Here is a 13093-nt window from a genome sequence, read left to right on the forward strand (position 1 = left end):
AAGGTAAGGGGGCGGGGTGTGCTTATTTGAATTATCAAACTTCTTGCAACAGTACTTATAAGGAGGCACTCTAGGCGTCATCGGCGACTAAGAGTCTAATGACCTCATAACATAATTACCTTTCTTGAAGTCGAACAATCTTGTTATCTTTTTGTTTGACATACTCTGAAAGCTTGGTATTGCGAGAGGACAATTCTTCAAATTCTACCAACCTAAGGAGACAAAAATAAACTAAGGAGGTCAACTGTGTTAGGTTTATAAATTGAGTCCGAATGCTGCAATGGCGAGCCCAAGAGAGAAACACGACCAATGACACAATATAAGTCAAGAACACGAGGCAGCACGTGGATGGGTGGGTCTTACTTGTTTTCAAGTGCCTTGATCTTCTCATCTTTCAGTTGGACTGCTTGGTTGAGCTTTTTGGTCTCCGACAGTAGCTCATCTAAAGTTTCCACACTATTGAAAAAAATAATGAAATTGCTAAATTTCCAGGACGTCTTCACTTTTCTCAAAATAATTAATGAATGTTTCGACGCAAAAAAATAAAACAAAGAAGTTTTAATACCAACCTTTCTTCCAAAGATGTTATTTTCTCCTCTTTTATCTTCAGACTGTGCGTCAGTTTGTGATTGCGGGCCTGGGCATCTTCCAACCTGATTAAGGAAAATAACGCTATTTAAGTACAGTCGAACCCTATTAAGCGGCCACCTATTAAACGGCCACCCCTGTTAGGTGACCAGTAATCAAAGTCCCGATGAAGGCTTTTCTATTGTTTTTACCTCTATTAAGCGGCCAGCCCCCTTTAAGCGGCCACTATCCATTTCCCCGAAGGTGGCCATTTAATAGGGGTTGAACTGTATATTCTCACCACTTGTCTGCTTGACAACGTAAAGATATTGTGCGGAGAAATACGAAGCTGATCTAAACAGGACGCGCTAGACAAGTCTAGCTTCGCACACCAAGATCACTTATCATCCAATCACAAAATGGCGTATGTTAAGCGTCAACGATACTTAACTTGACTAACAATAGACGGATCGAAACATACTAGAACCGACCAATGACTGCTGACAAACTTTGCACGAGTCTTTTAGCTAATAAAATCACGAATAATCTGACCAATCACTTTCAACGGACCAGACTTATAACATCATCGACTGGCAAACAGTATTCACTTGACTCTGAAGATGAATTCCGCTCAGGTTGTCGAAACGTCAATCACCAACAACAGTTCTTTTCAGAACTACCCTCACCTAGACGATCACACAAGACGAACTACACTTGTTATTTGGTAAAAGCTCCGCCCAAAATCGCAACCAACCATTAAAAGCAACTGAATCAAAATCGATATCTCTGACCTGTTTTCCAATTCAGCAAGCTTCTCCTCTCTTTCCTGAATGACCTGATTCAATGAAGACACCTTCTCGTCTTTCTGCTTGATGTTTTGTTGTAAGAGATGCGAGGAACCCAAAGACTCCTCAAGCTCCAGAACTCTGAAACAAACAGGCAAAGAATATCGCTTAAAAAGCTGTGATTGTGATCTCACTGAAACCATATTTAAGGTTACTTCAAACCTTCGCGGGAGTCCTCCAGAAAAAATTCGTACGCGCTCTGTTTTCAAGGAATCCCCCCACAAACTATATATCAACAGAAAGGTTATAAAATGTAGAATTTGATAAAATTATGTTTTGTTTCGGATTTTGCTTTCCAAAGGCGGCAGAGGCCGTCAACTCCAAAATGACCGACTGACGTTTCAGCGAATTAATCAGGTATCAAATGCGATCGTTCATGCAAAATAACTGTGCAGTGTTAATCACAAAGCCTTAATCTCCAAAAACGTGTCAGTATTTTCTTTTATTTCTATTAGTTATCTTTTTAGAGATCTGTCAAGTTCGACTATCGAAAAATTCACGTAACCTGTTACGTTAAAAGCCGCCACGAGAAAAATATTTAAAATAAAGGAATTCGCCGACACGCTTTTGTTCCATATCTATCAGTGAATGTTCTGACCAAATTTCATGGAAAACGGTCAAACCTACATACCATATTAATTCATTTAAAGAGAAGGGATTCTCTCGAAAAACGAGTGCGAGTTTTCGCCTTCTAAAGATTTATAAACACATCACGACTTCACAGAGGAATGTGTCAACTTGAAAGCCGCGAGCCAATGAAATAACAGAACCCCTAGCGTTCACAGTATGCAAACTTGTGCTTCGCGGACATTAATATTCTTGACCAAAAAAAAATCGAGCAATATAGCCCCGCGAAGGTTTGAAGTAACCTTAATAGAGGGAAATGGTTAGGAAACCTGACAAAGTTGTTTGTTGCGTGCTTTTGTTGGCTATTTTGGGGATTGACCTAAACAAAACGCGGCAAAATACAAAAGGCGGTTATGTGTGCTCATACAACTAACCAATAGAAGCATTACGATTACATAATTCATGCATAGTCAGTGAGCATAAAACAAAAGATGTGCAGGGTCAAGGACCTTCCAACATAAATCTTTGCCTGTTTGTTTGCTTCTTTGATGTTTAGCGGGCTTCTTAACCATCCCCTCTATTAACTATGCTGAAACAGGACGCAAACCTTTTGGCGAGCATAAAAATCAAAACAGTCACATAATGGTTGACAAAAGTAACAAAAACTGTAAACGTAGAGTAATATTTACTCAAAAAATTAATAAGCCAGGAGTTGTTTGCGCGATTTTTATTCCATTTTCACAAGGTTTTCGGCGAACCGTTCACTATTAATTTTCAACTTGGAGCGGCAATAAAAAGGTAAAGGAAGGTTATTAAAACTCACTACATGAAAACATCCTGTCCCATTTAGCAGTCTATCATCGACAAATCTTTTATTTCTCTGGTTGGACTTTACTTAGTCGTGTTATGTTTAGTTATTACATGTTACATGTTCTATTTCCTATGTTACATGTTACACCAGTTCTGCAACCATACTTGTTTTCCAGCGTTCTTATTTTTCCATTTTTCTGTTCAATGCTGAACTGCAATCTTTGGTTGTCATTTGACATTTCCTCCAGCCTATTGGTTCAAAAAAGCATCGTTAAAATGTTGAAGCAATCAATATCAGTCACGAAAGAATAAATTTTATGAACCAATCTTACTTCGTTTCCAGATCTAAAACCTTTTTCGTTTTGTGGTCCAAACTTTGGCTGAGTCTGTTCTTTTCGGACGAAAGACTTTCAATATCCTCAATCCTGCAAAAAAAAAAAAAAAAAATTACGCCAACTTAATCTACCACTACTCAAAACAGTAATAGCGCTTGAAAAACACGCGTGGTCTGCTCAGATATGCTCGTTCCTCGCCTGGTTTCAGGCCTTCGCAAAACGCTTACAGCTCCTAGACAAGTGTATGATTCAACCAGGCTGGGTAGCGACAGCGGCCGTTCTCCCAGAAGTCTCCTTGATATCAGAATTTTTCTTCACGTAATTCAAACCATCATTTACAAATTCCAACATAGTACGTGCTTCTTTACTGAAATTCGCACTGACTTGGGTTAGCGTTTAATTACTTTATGGCTACAGCTTGGCAAGACATAACGCGCGCTAGATTGGCTAATTGTCCGGCAGGAACGGATTTCCCCGTAATGCCCACGGGCATTACTGGCGATATTAATGCCCCGCTGCCTGGCAAAAAAGACAAATTAAACTGTTAACGAGAGCCACAATCTGTTAGCTCTCACTAACTCCAGACCATAAACATAAGTAACAAATGAAGGAGTCAAAGCATACTTAGTGTCTAGTTCTGTAATCTTCTCCTCTTTGATTTTCAGACTCTGTTGGAGTTTGCAGTTGGCGAGCGACGCATCCTCCAACCTGCAAAAAACACACACATAAGATGATAACCACGGAACATAGAGCTTTTGTCATAACAGGGCTTTAACCCCGGACCACTTGATCCGGAGTCGAGAGCGCTAATCATTAGACCATGGTACCTCCCACTAAACGCACGCGCTTTAGCAACCTCGCAAAGTGGCATAAGAGAGGGACTCCATTATAAACGTTATAGATAAAAAAAAGGCCTTATGGAACAAGTGCGAGAGTCACACAGACACTAAAACTAAGAGTCGGAATAAAGTTTGCTGTAACTCTTGTTCACAACCACTAGCGCAAGATCAAACGAGCTAAACAAATGTGAGTCGGAGAGTGGACAAAAAATATCCAAAAGTTCAAACTTGACGTCTAGAGACAACGATAGTTTGAAATCACGTTTAATCTGCGTTTAGAGTAGAAATCACGTCTTCTCTACACAGTACCTGCTCTCCAGTTCAATAATTCTGTTATCTTTTCCTTCCACATTTCTCTTCATTTCCATGATTCGATCATCTTTTTGTACCGTACTGGTGTTTTCCACCTCGGCAAGACTGCGTGAAAAGACAACGAACACAACACAACAGTTATTCCACCAACTCAACACAACAGTTATTCCGCCAACACAACAGCAACCGGGAAAAAAGGACTCCTTTACTCACGGAGCTAAGACACGGTGCAATGTTTAAGTTTTGCAAGAGAAAAAAGAGAAATCAATTTACCTGCTCTCTAGTGCTTCGATCTTCTTGTCCTTTAGTTTCACCACGTGTTCCAGCTTTTTTCTTTCCCCTTTCGATTCCTCCAACCTAAATAAATACAAAATAGAGCACGTATATCTACGCATCTCCTAATGCAAGGAAGACTGTGCTAGGTCTCTGAAAGAAAATTCTGTTCTCCTAATATAACTTTGCAACATTTCCCATGGCTAATTCTAGCCAATTTGATATCAAACTTTTCTAGCTTGATCATTCCACTAGGTCTTGTCAACAACGGGTATTGAAACCACAGCAGTGAGAAGATTATTTTCTCAGCGAATGTATGCCATTGAAGGTAACCTCTACTAAATCGTAAAGATGATGGATCGTATAGCTGCAAAAGGTTTGCATGTTTTTTAGTTTTTCAAACATTTGCTTGCATTATAAGTAACTCAACATCTTCTCGCTTGCCTGTATAATGGTCGGGCAAAGGTACACCACTTACAATTCCTCTTTTCAACCCTTAAGTTAACTTATTAAATTGTCCTTACTATACTCGTTTCCAAACACCTCTTATAGTAATGGTTCGGAGAATTTGTTTTGATATCAGACAAGTCCTTTTAGCGATCGATTCAGTCTGTATTCTCCTGACCGACGTACCAATCTCTGTTTTGGTATCTTAGGAGACATGATACGTAGATCAGTCATCATCACTGTTTCTATGTTCAACAAACCTGCTTTCCAGTTCCTGCAACAATTTGTCTTTTTCATCAAAGCTCTTGTTCAATGTTTCAATCTTCTCTTCTCTTTCCTTTACGACTTGCTTGATTTTCTCTCTTTCGTCAAGCGATTCATTGAGTTCTTCAATCCTGAAAAATGTTCATCAAAGGTTAGAGGACATGATTGACAGCCATCCTAAACCAATGAACAAACTTTAAAAACCTGTACGGCTATCCCAAACGAAAAGTACAAATCCTGCCAAAGAACTAACTTGTATTATTTTTTATGTATTTTATTTTTTTATTTTTTTCTCCTTCTCGAGTCTTCGCCGCCAGTGCCGCAGGGCCCAAGAGAACCTGCTCGCAGGCTCTCAAAAACGCTGGCAGTATCAAAGGCCTTGCTATTTTCGCGTTCGCTCTGCCTAGATTTCCGACAGAAAAGTGACAATTCCCGCCGTCTAGCTTTGAACAACGCAACAAACATTTCCTTACTTTACCTTCGCTCAAGATTTTTATTCTCCTTTTCCTTCTCCTTAAGGTTCTTATTAAGAGTCTCTGAGCTCTCATCCAGTGACAGCATTAATTCTTCCACTCTGCAGAAGACAATATTTCTTTCTTTCAATATTATTATTATTATTATTATTTATTTTAGTGATTCTCCGTCAAAGTCTTCTGATTACTTTCGTTTTGTTTTCGTTTAATTTCCTTCCTTTCGTTTCCTACGCTTGTTTAGTTTCGTGCGCTACCCTCGCTTCGTTCGTCCGTTTCGTTCACTCCGTACGATCTGTTAGTTTCATTCGCTTCGTTCGTTCCCTTCACTACCTTCGTTTCGTCCCCTCTGTTCGTCTCATTATTTCGTCGTGTTCTTTTCCGGTTCCGTTCCTTTGTTGCTTAAACTACATCAATTCCTTTAGCTCGGTTTGTTCAATTAGTTCTGTGATAAGATCATTCAGCTGAAGGTGGCTTCAAAAACATGACTGTCGGGGGCACAGTTGAAGTCCAACACCTTGTTAGAAAACTTATTAATTTTACAAACCTTTTCTGTAGAGAGTGTACTTTTTGTTCCTTGAATTTCAACTCCTCAGCCAGTCTTTCATTCTCGTCGGTGACTTTTTCAAGTCTGTAAAAAAAAAAGTTAGCTCTTTGTGGTAGAAAAGGATGGGCGTTTTCTTGTCCATTCTATGCAGTTTCTTGTTCGCAATAATCAACCTGTGGGTGAGGACAACACAACACACAAACCTTTTGCTATATTTACCCGTTTTTCAGTTCGTAGGATTCTTTTTCTTTTTTCCTGAGGTTCTCGTCTGTCCTGTTTTTCTGCTTGACTGTCTCCTCGACTCTGTCCGATTGAAAAAAAAAAAATTGAAGGAAAAGAAACCAAATTAGAAGCGGGTCGATAATAAAGAACCTGATTATGGAGCAAGATTTTGCTCCTCGTCTCTCGTTAAAAGTGGACTGAGGCGCAAAGTTTTAGGAAGATTTATTTCGTACATGCGTACAAGCTTGAAAAATCGTTAGATATCAGCAAGCACATTAACAAGCAGGTGAAAGAGTATGTGAGTCGAGTTATAGGATGGCACTTGGAACCATGTGGTCGTGTGTTACAATTACCTAAATGTCTATCTTTACCTTAAGATTTACACAAACCTGTTTTCAAGTTCGTTGTATGACTATTGCCTAAAATGTCTGTCTTTACCTTAGATCTACAAACCTGTTTTCAAGTTCGTTGATTTCATCGTCTTTTCTTCTAATATGCTCCTCCGACTTTTTATTTTGAGACAAGAAATCTTCCATTCTGAAATGAAAAGATCAAGAAAGATCAGATCAACACATGTTATTTCTGTATGAGGAAAATTGAGTCAGTTTAACGCTTAGCTGTAACACACGACCAAGATATTAAGACTCGCTCACCTGTTCTCCAGCTCAACGTTACTTTTCCTTTGTTTCTTCAAAGCTTCTTCAGTTTGGCTTTGTTCCTCGGCTGCCTCGACAAGTCTGAAGACAGACAAGGAAGACAGAATGTGAACCAGCTTGATGAACTGAACTCCTAACCAAGTTATTGCCTCTAATTCGGTTGTGAAATTTAGCTCAATAGTCGGCTTATAAATCAAAATCACGCACTGCAACGTGCTCGACCAATCACGATGGAGATGTCATATTCTTAGCCAATCGCGAGAAAAACAACATGCAACTGACATTTGTCGCATTTCTGTTTTCCCGCGATTCTCACGAAAGTTTGGGAGGATTTGAAAAAGGCGTGGATGCGACTCGTGTTCCCACAACATAACTCATCCTACTAAACTCTCAAACTCCATAAAAACATGGAAAATGTTTTCTATTTCTTAAAGTGTATTATTATTGTCTTGTGAGGTAAACAATACGGTAATCAGATTTCTCAAACTGATTAATAATTCATTAAGTTTAAACAAAGTTCTCCATGGCCGTGACGGTGTTTGGATATCTGATCTTGATTAGCAGAGATTTTTACGATTTTATTTCTCCGGTTTCTCCTTAGGTTTAGTTTCGATTGAGAAGACATCAAACCTTCAAGACAGTGTTTGACCACATTTCCAAACACCTCGAAGTTCGCCAAAAGTACTCCGCTACGAGTCGTATTTAGTTCAACTCTCTTCTCGGTGTTTGAAAATGTGGTCAAACACGGTCTTTCGTGTTTGATATGTTAGGCAATAAAACTGTCCACCAGAAACCTTAATACTTGACTTCAGATCAACGGAGTAAAATAACGTGTCTTTAAAAGGTCTCGTCCGTCAACAATTTACCTATTTACCTTTTCTCCAGGCTTTGTAGCCGTCTGTCTCTAGCCTCGATGCTCTCTTTCAGCTCCGCAATGCTCTCTTCTTTGTCTTTGATCTTTTGAGTTATCTTCGCCAAAAGATCGTCCTTTTCCTTCACTAAATCCTGTAGCGCGGAAATTTCCTTCTTTCTGTCTCGTACCTCCAAGTTCAAGTCGGCGAGTTTCTCCTCCTTTGACTGTATTAACTTGGTCAGTTCTGAAATCTTTTCCTCTTTGTTCTCGGACTGTTTTGCAAAATTCGTTATTTCTTGCTCGTTTTCTTTGACTCTCTGATACAGTTCCATGATGTTAGTTTCTCTCTCCTCTGCTAGCCGACTCAGTTCTGTTATTCTTTCCTGTTTCTCCACAACCTCTTGGTTCAACTGTGTAATCTTCGCCTCTTTTTCTTTCAGCTCTTCGGCCACACTCATAAGATCCCGTACCTTTTCTTCAGACAACTGGTAATTACTAAAAAAAAAAACATTGGAGACCGTTAATATAACAGTGAAAGAATACGAGGAGATAAAAGCCTCATTTGCCAGAAAGGGCGGATACCCTTTCTTGGGAAGCACTTTTGACTGCTAAATTCACAATGCAGCTTGCGACTTACTTGACCTACAATGGGATTCGTTCTCCCTCAGTGGGAAAGGGGACATAATTTGAGGTTAGTAAAGAAAAATATGGCCTGCGGATACAGCCGCATTTCATGGCTACAGTTCAACTCCACGCGCCGTTGCACAAGAGAGGTGGCAGTGGCCGTAACCTAAGTGAAATAGGCCGGCCGACAAAAATGTACAAATAACAAACTACAAACGAAACTATGTCGTAAATTTCCGACTAGTAGGGTGATACTAAAAGAATTAGACCCTTCGCTCTCAAGGGCCACAGGTCAATAACCCATGAGGCTTCGCCTCATGGGTTATTGACCCGTGGCCCTTGAGGGCGAAGGGTCTAATTCTTTTAGTATCACCCAACTAGTCGAACAGAAAAGGCAATAATAAAGTTAGCAAATGCAAGTTGAAGAAATATTTACTTGGGAATAAAATGAAAGAAAGCGTCACGCTCGATTGCGCCAATTTCGCTACTCGAGGACTATTACTATTAGTCCTCTCGTAGCGTAGCCAATTGAAATGCAGGATTTGCATTAGTCCACTAGTTGGGTGATACTAAAACAGAATACACAGTGAGTAGCGTAGCCAATCAGAGGACGGCATTCGTGACAGAACGCTAATAGATTTACACCAATAATATACAGACTGGATGTGATCGATAAACTTACAGCAAACTCTGTTCCTCAACTTGTGACATTTCTATATCTTTTTCTCTCAACTCTCCGGACAAGTTTAACACATTGTCTACCGACGTTTTCAACTCTTCCTGTTGTCGTTTCACGACGGAACGCAAAGCGTTCAAATCGTTTTCTTGTTGCAGCCCTCTTGCCTTCAATTTGGCGAGTTCCTATGAAAAATTAAGAATGTTAGTCAAAATTTTAAAAAGGACATTGACCAATACGCAATGAGGATATTTAAAAACCTCCGGCTATCATAATTGTTTAAAGGAACAGTCTTAAGGCTGATCATAAAATGAACAGTTCTCTTTCCTAATTTCCAGACTATTAATTGTCAAATGCCAACAAATATAAAAATATATTGAATAAAACAGAATAAGCATTTGGAGAAGAAGTGAATGCTTATAACGATAAAAGTGAACTACAGATTATCGAATAGGATTTCCTTCAAAGATGTCAAGGTTTCAAATCAAAATTGCCAGTCTCGTGAAATATTGAATCTTTTAGTCCCTATTTTTCCCCCTTTTTCAGTTGTCTTTGCTTTTACTAATTCTGCCGGTTTTATTTCAACCAAGAGATAATCAACTGTAAGATTGCAAAGCAAGTTTATAACTAGCCCCCAACCTGGCCAAGCTCTCACTTGAAATGAATTACCATGACGTTTTATTGCGGAGAATTGTAGAACTTTCTTTTAGAGTCACGCTGTGTTTTGCAACCTTGCAGTCCCAAGAGATCGCGTTACTTCACCCTATTCTGACTCGTCCCCTCGATCATCCACGCGTCAGAATATTTTCTCACAAGAGATAGACTGGAGACGAGTCAGTTCCCTTGTAAAGCATGCGACAATCGGTTCTAACCTCATTCAGAGTAAACACGGTGGTTTTTCCTTCCATGCTCGCCTTCTGTAGCTGTTCATTTTCAGCTTCCAGTTCGATAATTCTTTGACCAGAGTGCTTGAGCTCGTCGATCGTTTTCCGTAGCTGTTGGTTTTCCCTCTGCATTCGGAGCACTTCAATTGAGCTAGAAAAGAAAAGAAACATCCGGCCCTTAACTACGTAATTACTGTAGGAATAACTCCCTAACTACTCTCAACTTTTACATCAAAAAAATCAACGTCTTGAGAATGTACAGCCTTATTATCTCAAGTAAAGACTTCTCTACTTCTCTTAGTCTAGTGAAAAAGAGAAAATCATATTGTACTCTTAAGATGCACGCAAGATAGATTGCCTGTCATGTAACAAATTAAATAAACAAGGTGAATACCTGGACTCGCTAAATTCACTAGCAAATGTTGTGGTTCCTGAAAGAAAGAGAAGCCAAACTGAAATAGCGTCACAAGAACAATATACATTGTTAAAAAGCTGTTGCTTCGTTTTATATTTGAGCTACACCAAATGCCCTTTGAATGTGCTTTCCTTTCCTTTGTCAATGTTGTCAAGCTCGTTAGATAATGAGGCAAAATAAGGAAACAATAAATTTCCAACTGTACCTGGAGACTTGTTTCCCCGTAGTGCATCAAGTTCTGATGTTAAGGCAGCAACTTCAGCCATACTGCCAAGAATGCAAACATAGAAATGACTTTCCAATAAATTTTCCCACGAACAACACAACGCAGGAAATATTTACAACACATAGATTACGTGAAAGTCCAAAAGCAACGAGCTACGCATGGCCTAAGGAGAGTAAAATTTCCAGGAAGAAAGCCTCGACTAAGACTACATTCTCCCAAATGGAATAAAATAAATGTGTGGAAGGGCAGTAGAGAGAATTTGTATGCTGACCTGTTCTGCTTGTCAACGATCAGTTGCGCATTTTCCTCCATTACTTCCTTGAGCTTTAATTGGTCAAACTGTCGTTCCTGAATAAATCAAAGTTTTACATATTAAATACATAAATAACGATAGAACAATAAATGAATATTGCAATAGTTGAAGATACAAGTAGCTAATTCTATCTATGATACAGCTGAAACACTCTACACCGGCCATCCTTGGAAATACAGAACTAGCTGACCGTTGTATAAAAGTGTCTGAAGGAGATTTCAGACTTTTTTTTTTTCGAGTGCTGAGTGTGGATTGGCGTACAGGAAGAAACGAAAAGCCATGGCCGTTGTTATTTTCACATAGAGGTCTGAATTCTGAGTAAGTAATACATGTTTGCGACATCTTTCTAAGCGCACTCCATAGCTGATGGAGTAACACGTTTACCTCTCACCTCTGCTAAATGATGAATGTGAGACTTCAACTTCTTATTCTCTTCCTCCAAGATTTCTGCAAGGTACATGTAAAATCATCAGGATTTAGGCCCCATCTACACTACGCCATTTGAAAACGAAGGTTACACTCTGAAAACGTATCAAACGTTTTTCGTCCACACTACGCCGGAGGACTCTGAAAACGCAATAATCACCGGTCATTTTGGATTTGTGTTTGAGGTAAACTCGGTCAGAAAAATCACCTAATTATCGGAACGCCATCGTTTTTGAAAAGCTCCGTTTCCAAAATGTTTACCGTCCACATTATAGCGTAAAGCCGGCGTTTTCAAATTCCTCCAGCGTAGTGTGGAAGGGGTTTTGGGCTCGCAGGAATGTGGGTTTGTTGTCAATGCCATGTTGCGATCCACTGTTTGATATAGCACATTTACTCACCAATCCTTTCTTCCTTTGAGTTAAGTCCTGTAAGTTGTTCCTCCAATACAACCTTTGTTTCATACAACAGTTCATTTTGCTCTTTCAATTCCTGCAAACATCAAGCAGATCGTTCAGTCTAAACCACTTCAACAAAAATATCAAATATACCAGCCTTAACTTCACTTTGTGCATTCTTTCATTACCACCTATTCAACTACATCCTTGTAACGAAATAAAAGGGTATATATTTGAATTACTCATGGTAAAGGCAAGGTAAAGTCTGCATATGAGCCAAGTGGCCCATCAGGCCGCAGCTCATTCCGGTTTCTGTAGCATGAAGCAACTACGGATATTTCTACTCCCCCGTGGATGGGATGCTAGTCCATCGCAGGGTTACCCTCAGGATTAAATTCGCCGGTACCCATTTATACACCTGGGTGGAGAGAGGAACTGAGATAGTAAAGTGTCTTGCCCAAGAACACAACTCAATGTCCCCCGCCAGGGCTCGAACCCGTATCGCTTGATCCGGAGGCGAGCGCACTAACCACGAAGCCACCGCGCCTCCACTGACTCATAATAAATATTGAACACAGAAGAGAATATCTAAACTTACCTCTGCTCTCTTTTTGTAGTAATCTAAATCCCGCAGTTTTTCTTTAAATCTGTGGTTGTCAGCCTCCAGCCTATCTACTCTATCCGTCTAAAAAAACAACAGTCAGCTTTTTACTATTAACAGAATTTACAGTCAAACTTCTCTAATATGGACATCAAAGAGCCATTGCTGTGTGTCCATAATGCAGAGTAACTGTATTATAAGGGAAGAGAATATATATGAATTCTGGAACACTTTCGATTCACCAAAAACTCTGCTTTGAATTTCCGGAAATTGCGATAGGTGAATAGAAAAGCATTCTCCGTTATTTCCGTGGGAAAAAAGACGATCTCGCGGGGTATCCTGAAATGAGTCTAAAATGGACATGCCTTTTGGCGGGATGCCATTACCCATAACACGTATCACAACAGACTAACAAAGTACAAGTAAGCTTGGTGGAACCTTGTTCTTATGACATAAGTGAATTTGCAGTTGTTGATATACATGTAATTTCCTTACAAAGCAAAGCATGTCTTTTTACTGCGAGATT

At 39.6% G+C, this 13093-nt stretch overlaps 1 protein-coding gene across 1 annotated transcript in view; it reads right to left on the reverse strand.

Moving 5' to 3' along the window:
* The window catches only part of LOC110050939 (uncharacterized), a 49680-nt gene that overhangs the window by 24652 nt on the left and 11935 nt on the right, over positions 1-13093 (reverse strand). The window contains exons 13-36 of the mRNA XM_089291105.1: positions 12565-12651; positions 11970-12060; positions 11537-11592; positions 11104-11180; positions 10812-10873; positions 10586-10622; positions 10180-10342; positions 9314-9492; positions 8029-8502; positions 7152-7235; positions 6952-7035; positions 6496-6579; positions 6277-6360; positions 5738-5833; positions 5256-5390; positions 4549-4632; positions 4273-4380; positions 3749-3832; positions 3122-3214; positions 2955-3038; positions 1359-1493; positions 570-653; positions 364-456; positions 120-212 (exon numbers count right to left, since the gene is read on the reverse strand). Of these exons, the coding sequence (XP_089147231.1) occupies positions 120-212; positions 364-456; positions 570-653; positions 1359-1493; positions 2955-3038; positions 3122-3214; positions 3749-3832; positions 4273-4380; positions 4549-4632; positions 5256-5390; positions 5738-5833; positions 6277-6360; positions 6496-6579; positions 6952-7035; positions 7152-7235; positions 8029-8502; positions 9314-9492; positions 10180-10342; positions 10586-10622; positions 10812-10873; positions 11104-11180; positions 11537-11592; positions 11970-12060; positions 12565-12651 (2651 nt within the window). The remainder of the gene's footprint in view (positions 1-119; positions 213-363; positions 457-569; positions 654-1358; positions 1494-2954; positions 3039-3121; positions 3215-3748; positions 3833-4272; positions 4381-4548; positions 4633-5255; positions 5391-5737; positions 5834-6276; positions 6361-6495; positions 6580-6951; positions 7036-7151; positions 7236-8028; positions 8503-9313; positions 9493-10179; positions 10343-10585; positions 10623-10811; positions 10874-11103; positions 11181-11536; positions 11593-11969; positions 12061-12564; positions 12652-13093) is intronic.

The sequence above is a fragment of the Orbicella faveolata genome, unplaced genomic scaffold (genome assembly GCF_042242905.1).
Source record: "Orbicella faveolata isolate gen_17 unplaced genomic scaffold, um_ofav_v1 contig_24, whole genome shotgun sequence".
Lineage (NCBI taxonomy): Eukaryota > Metazoa > Cnidaria > Anthozoa > Scleractinia > Merulinidae > Orbicella > Orbicella faveolata.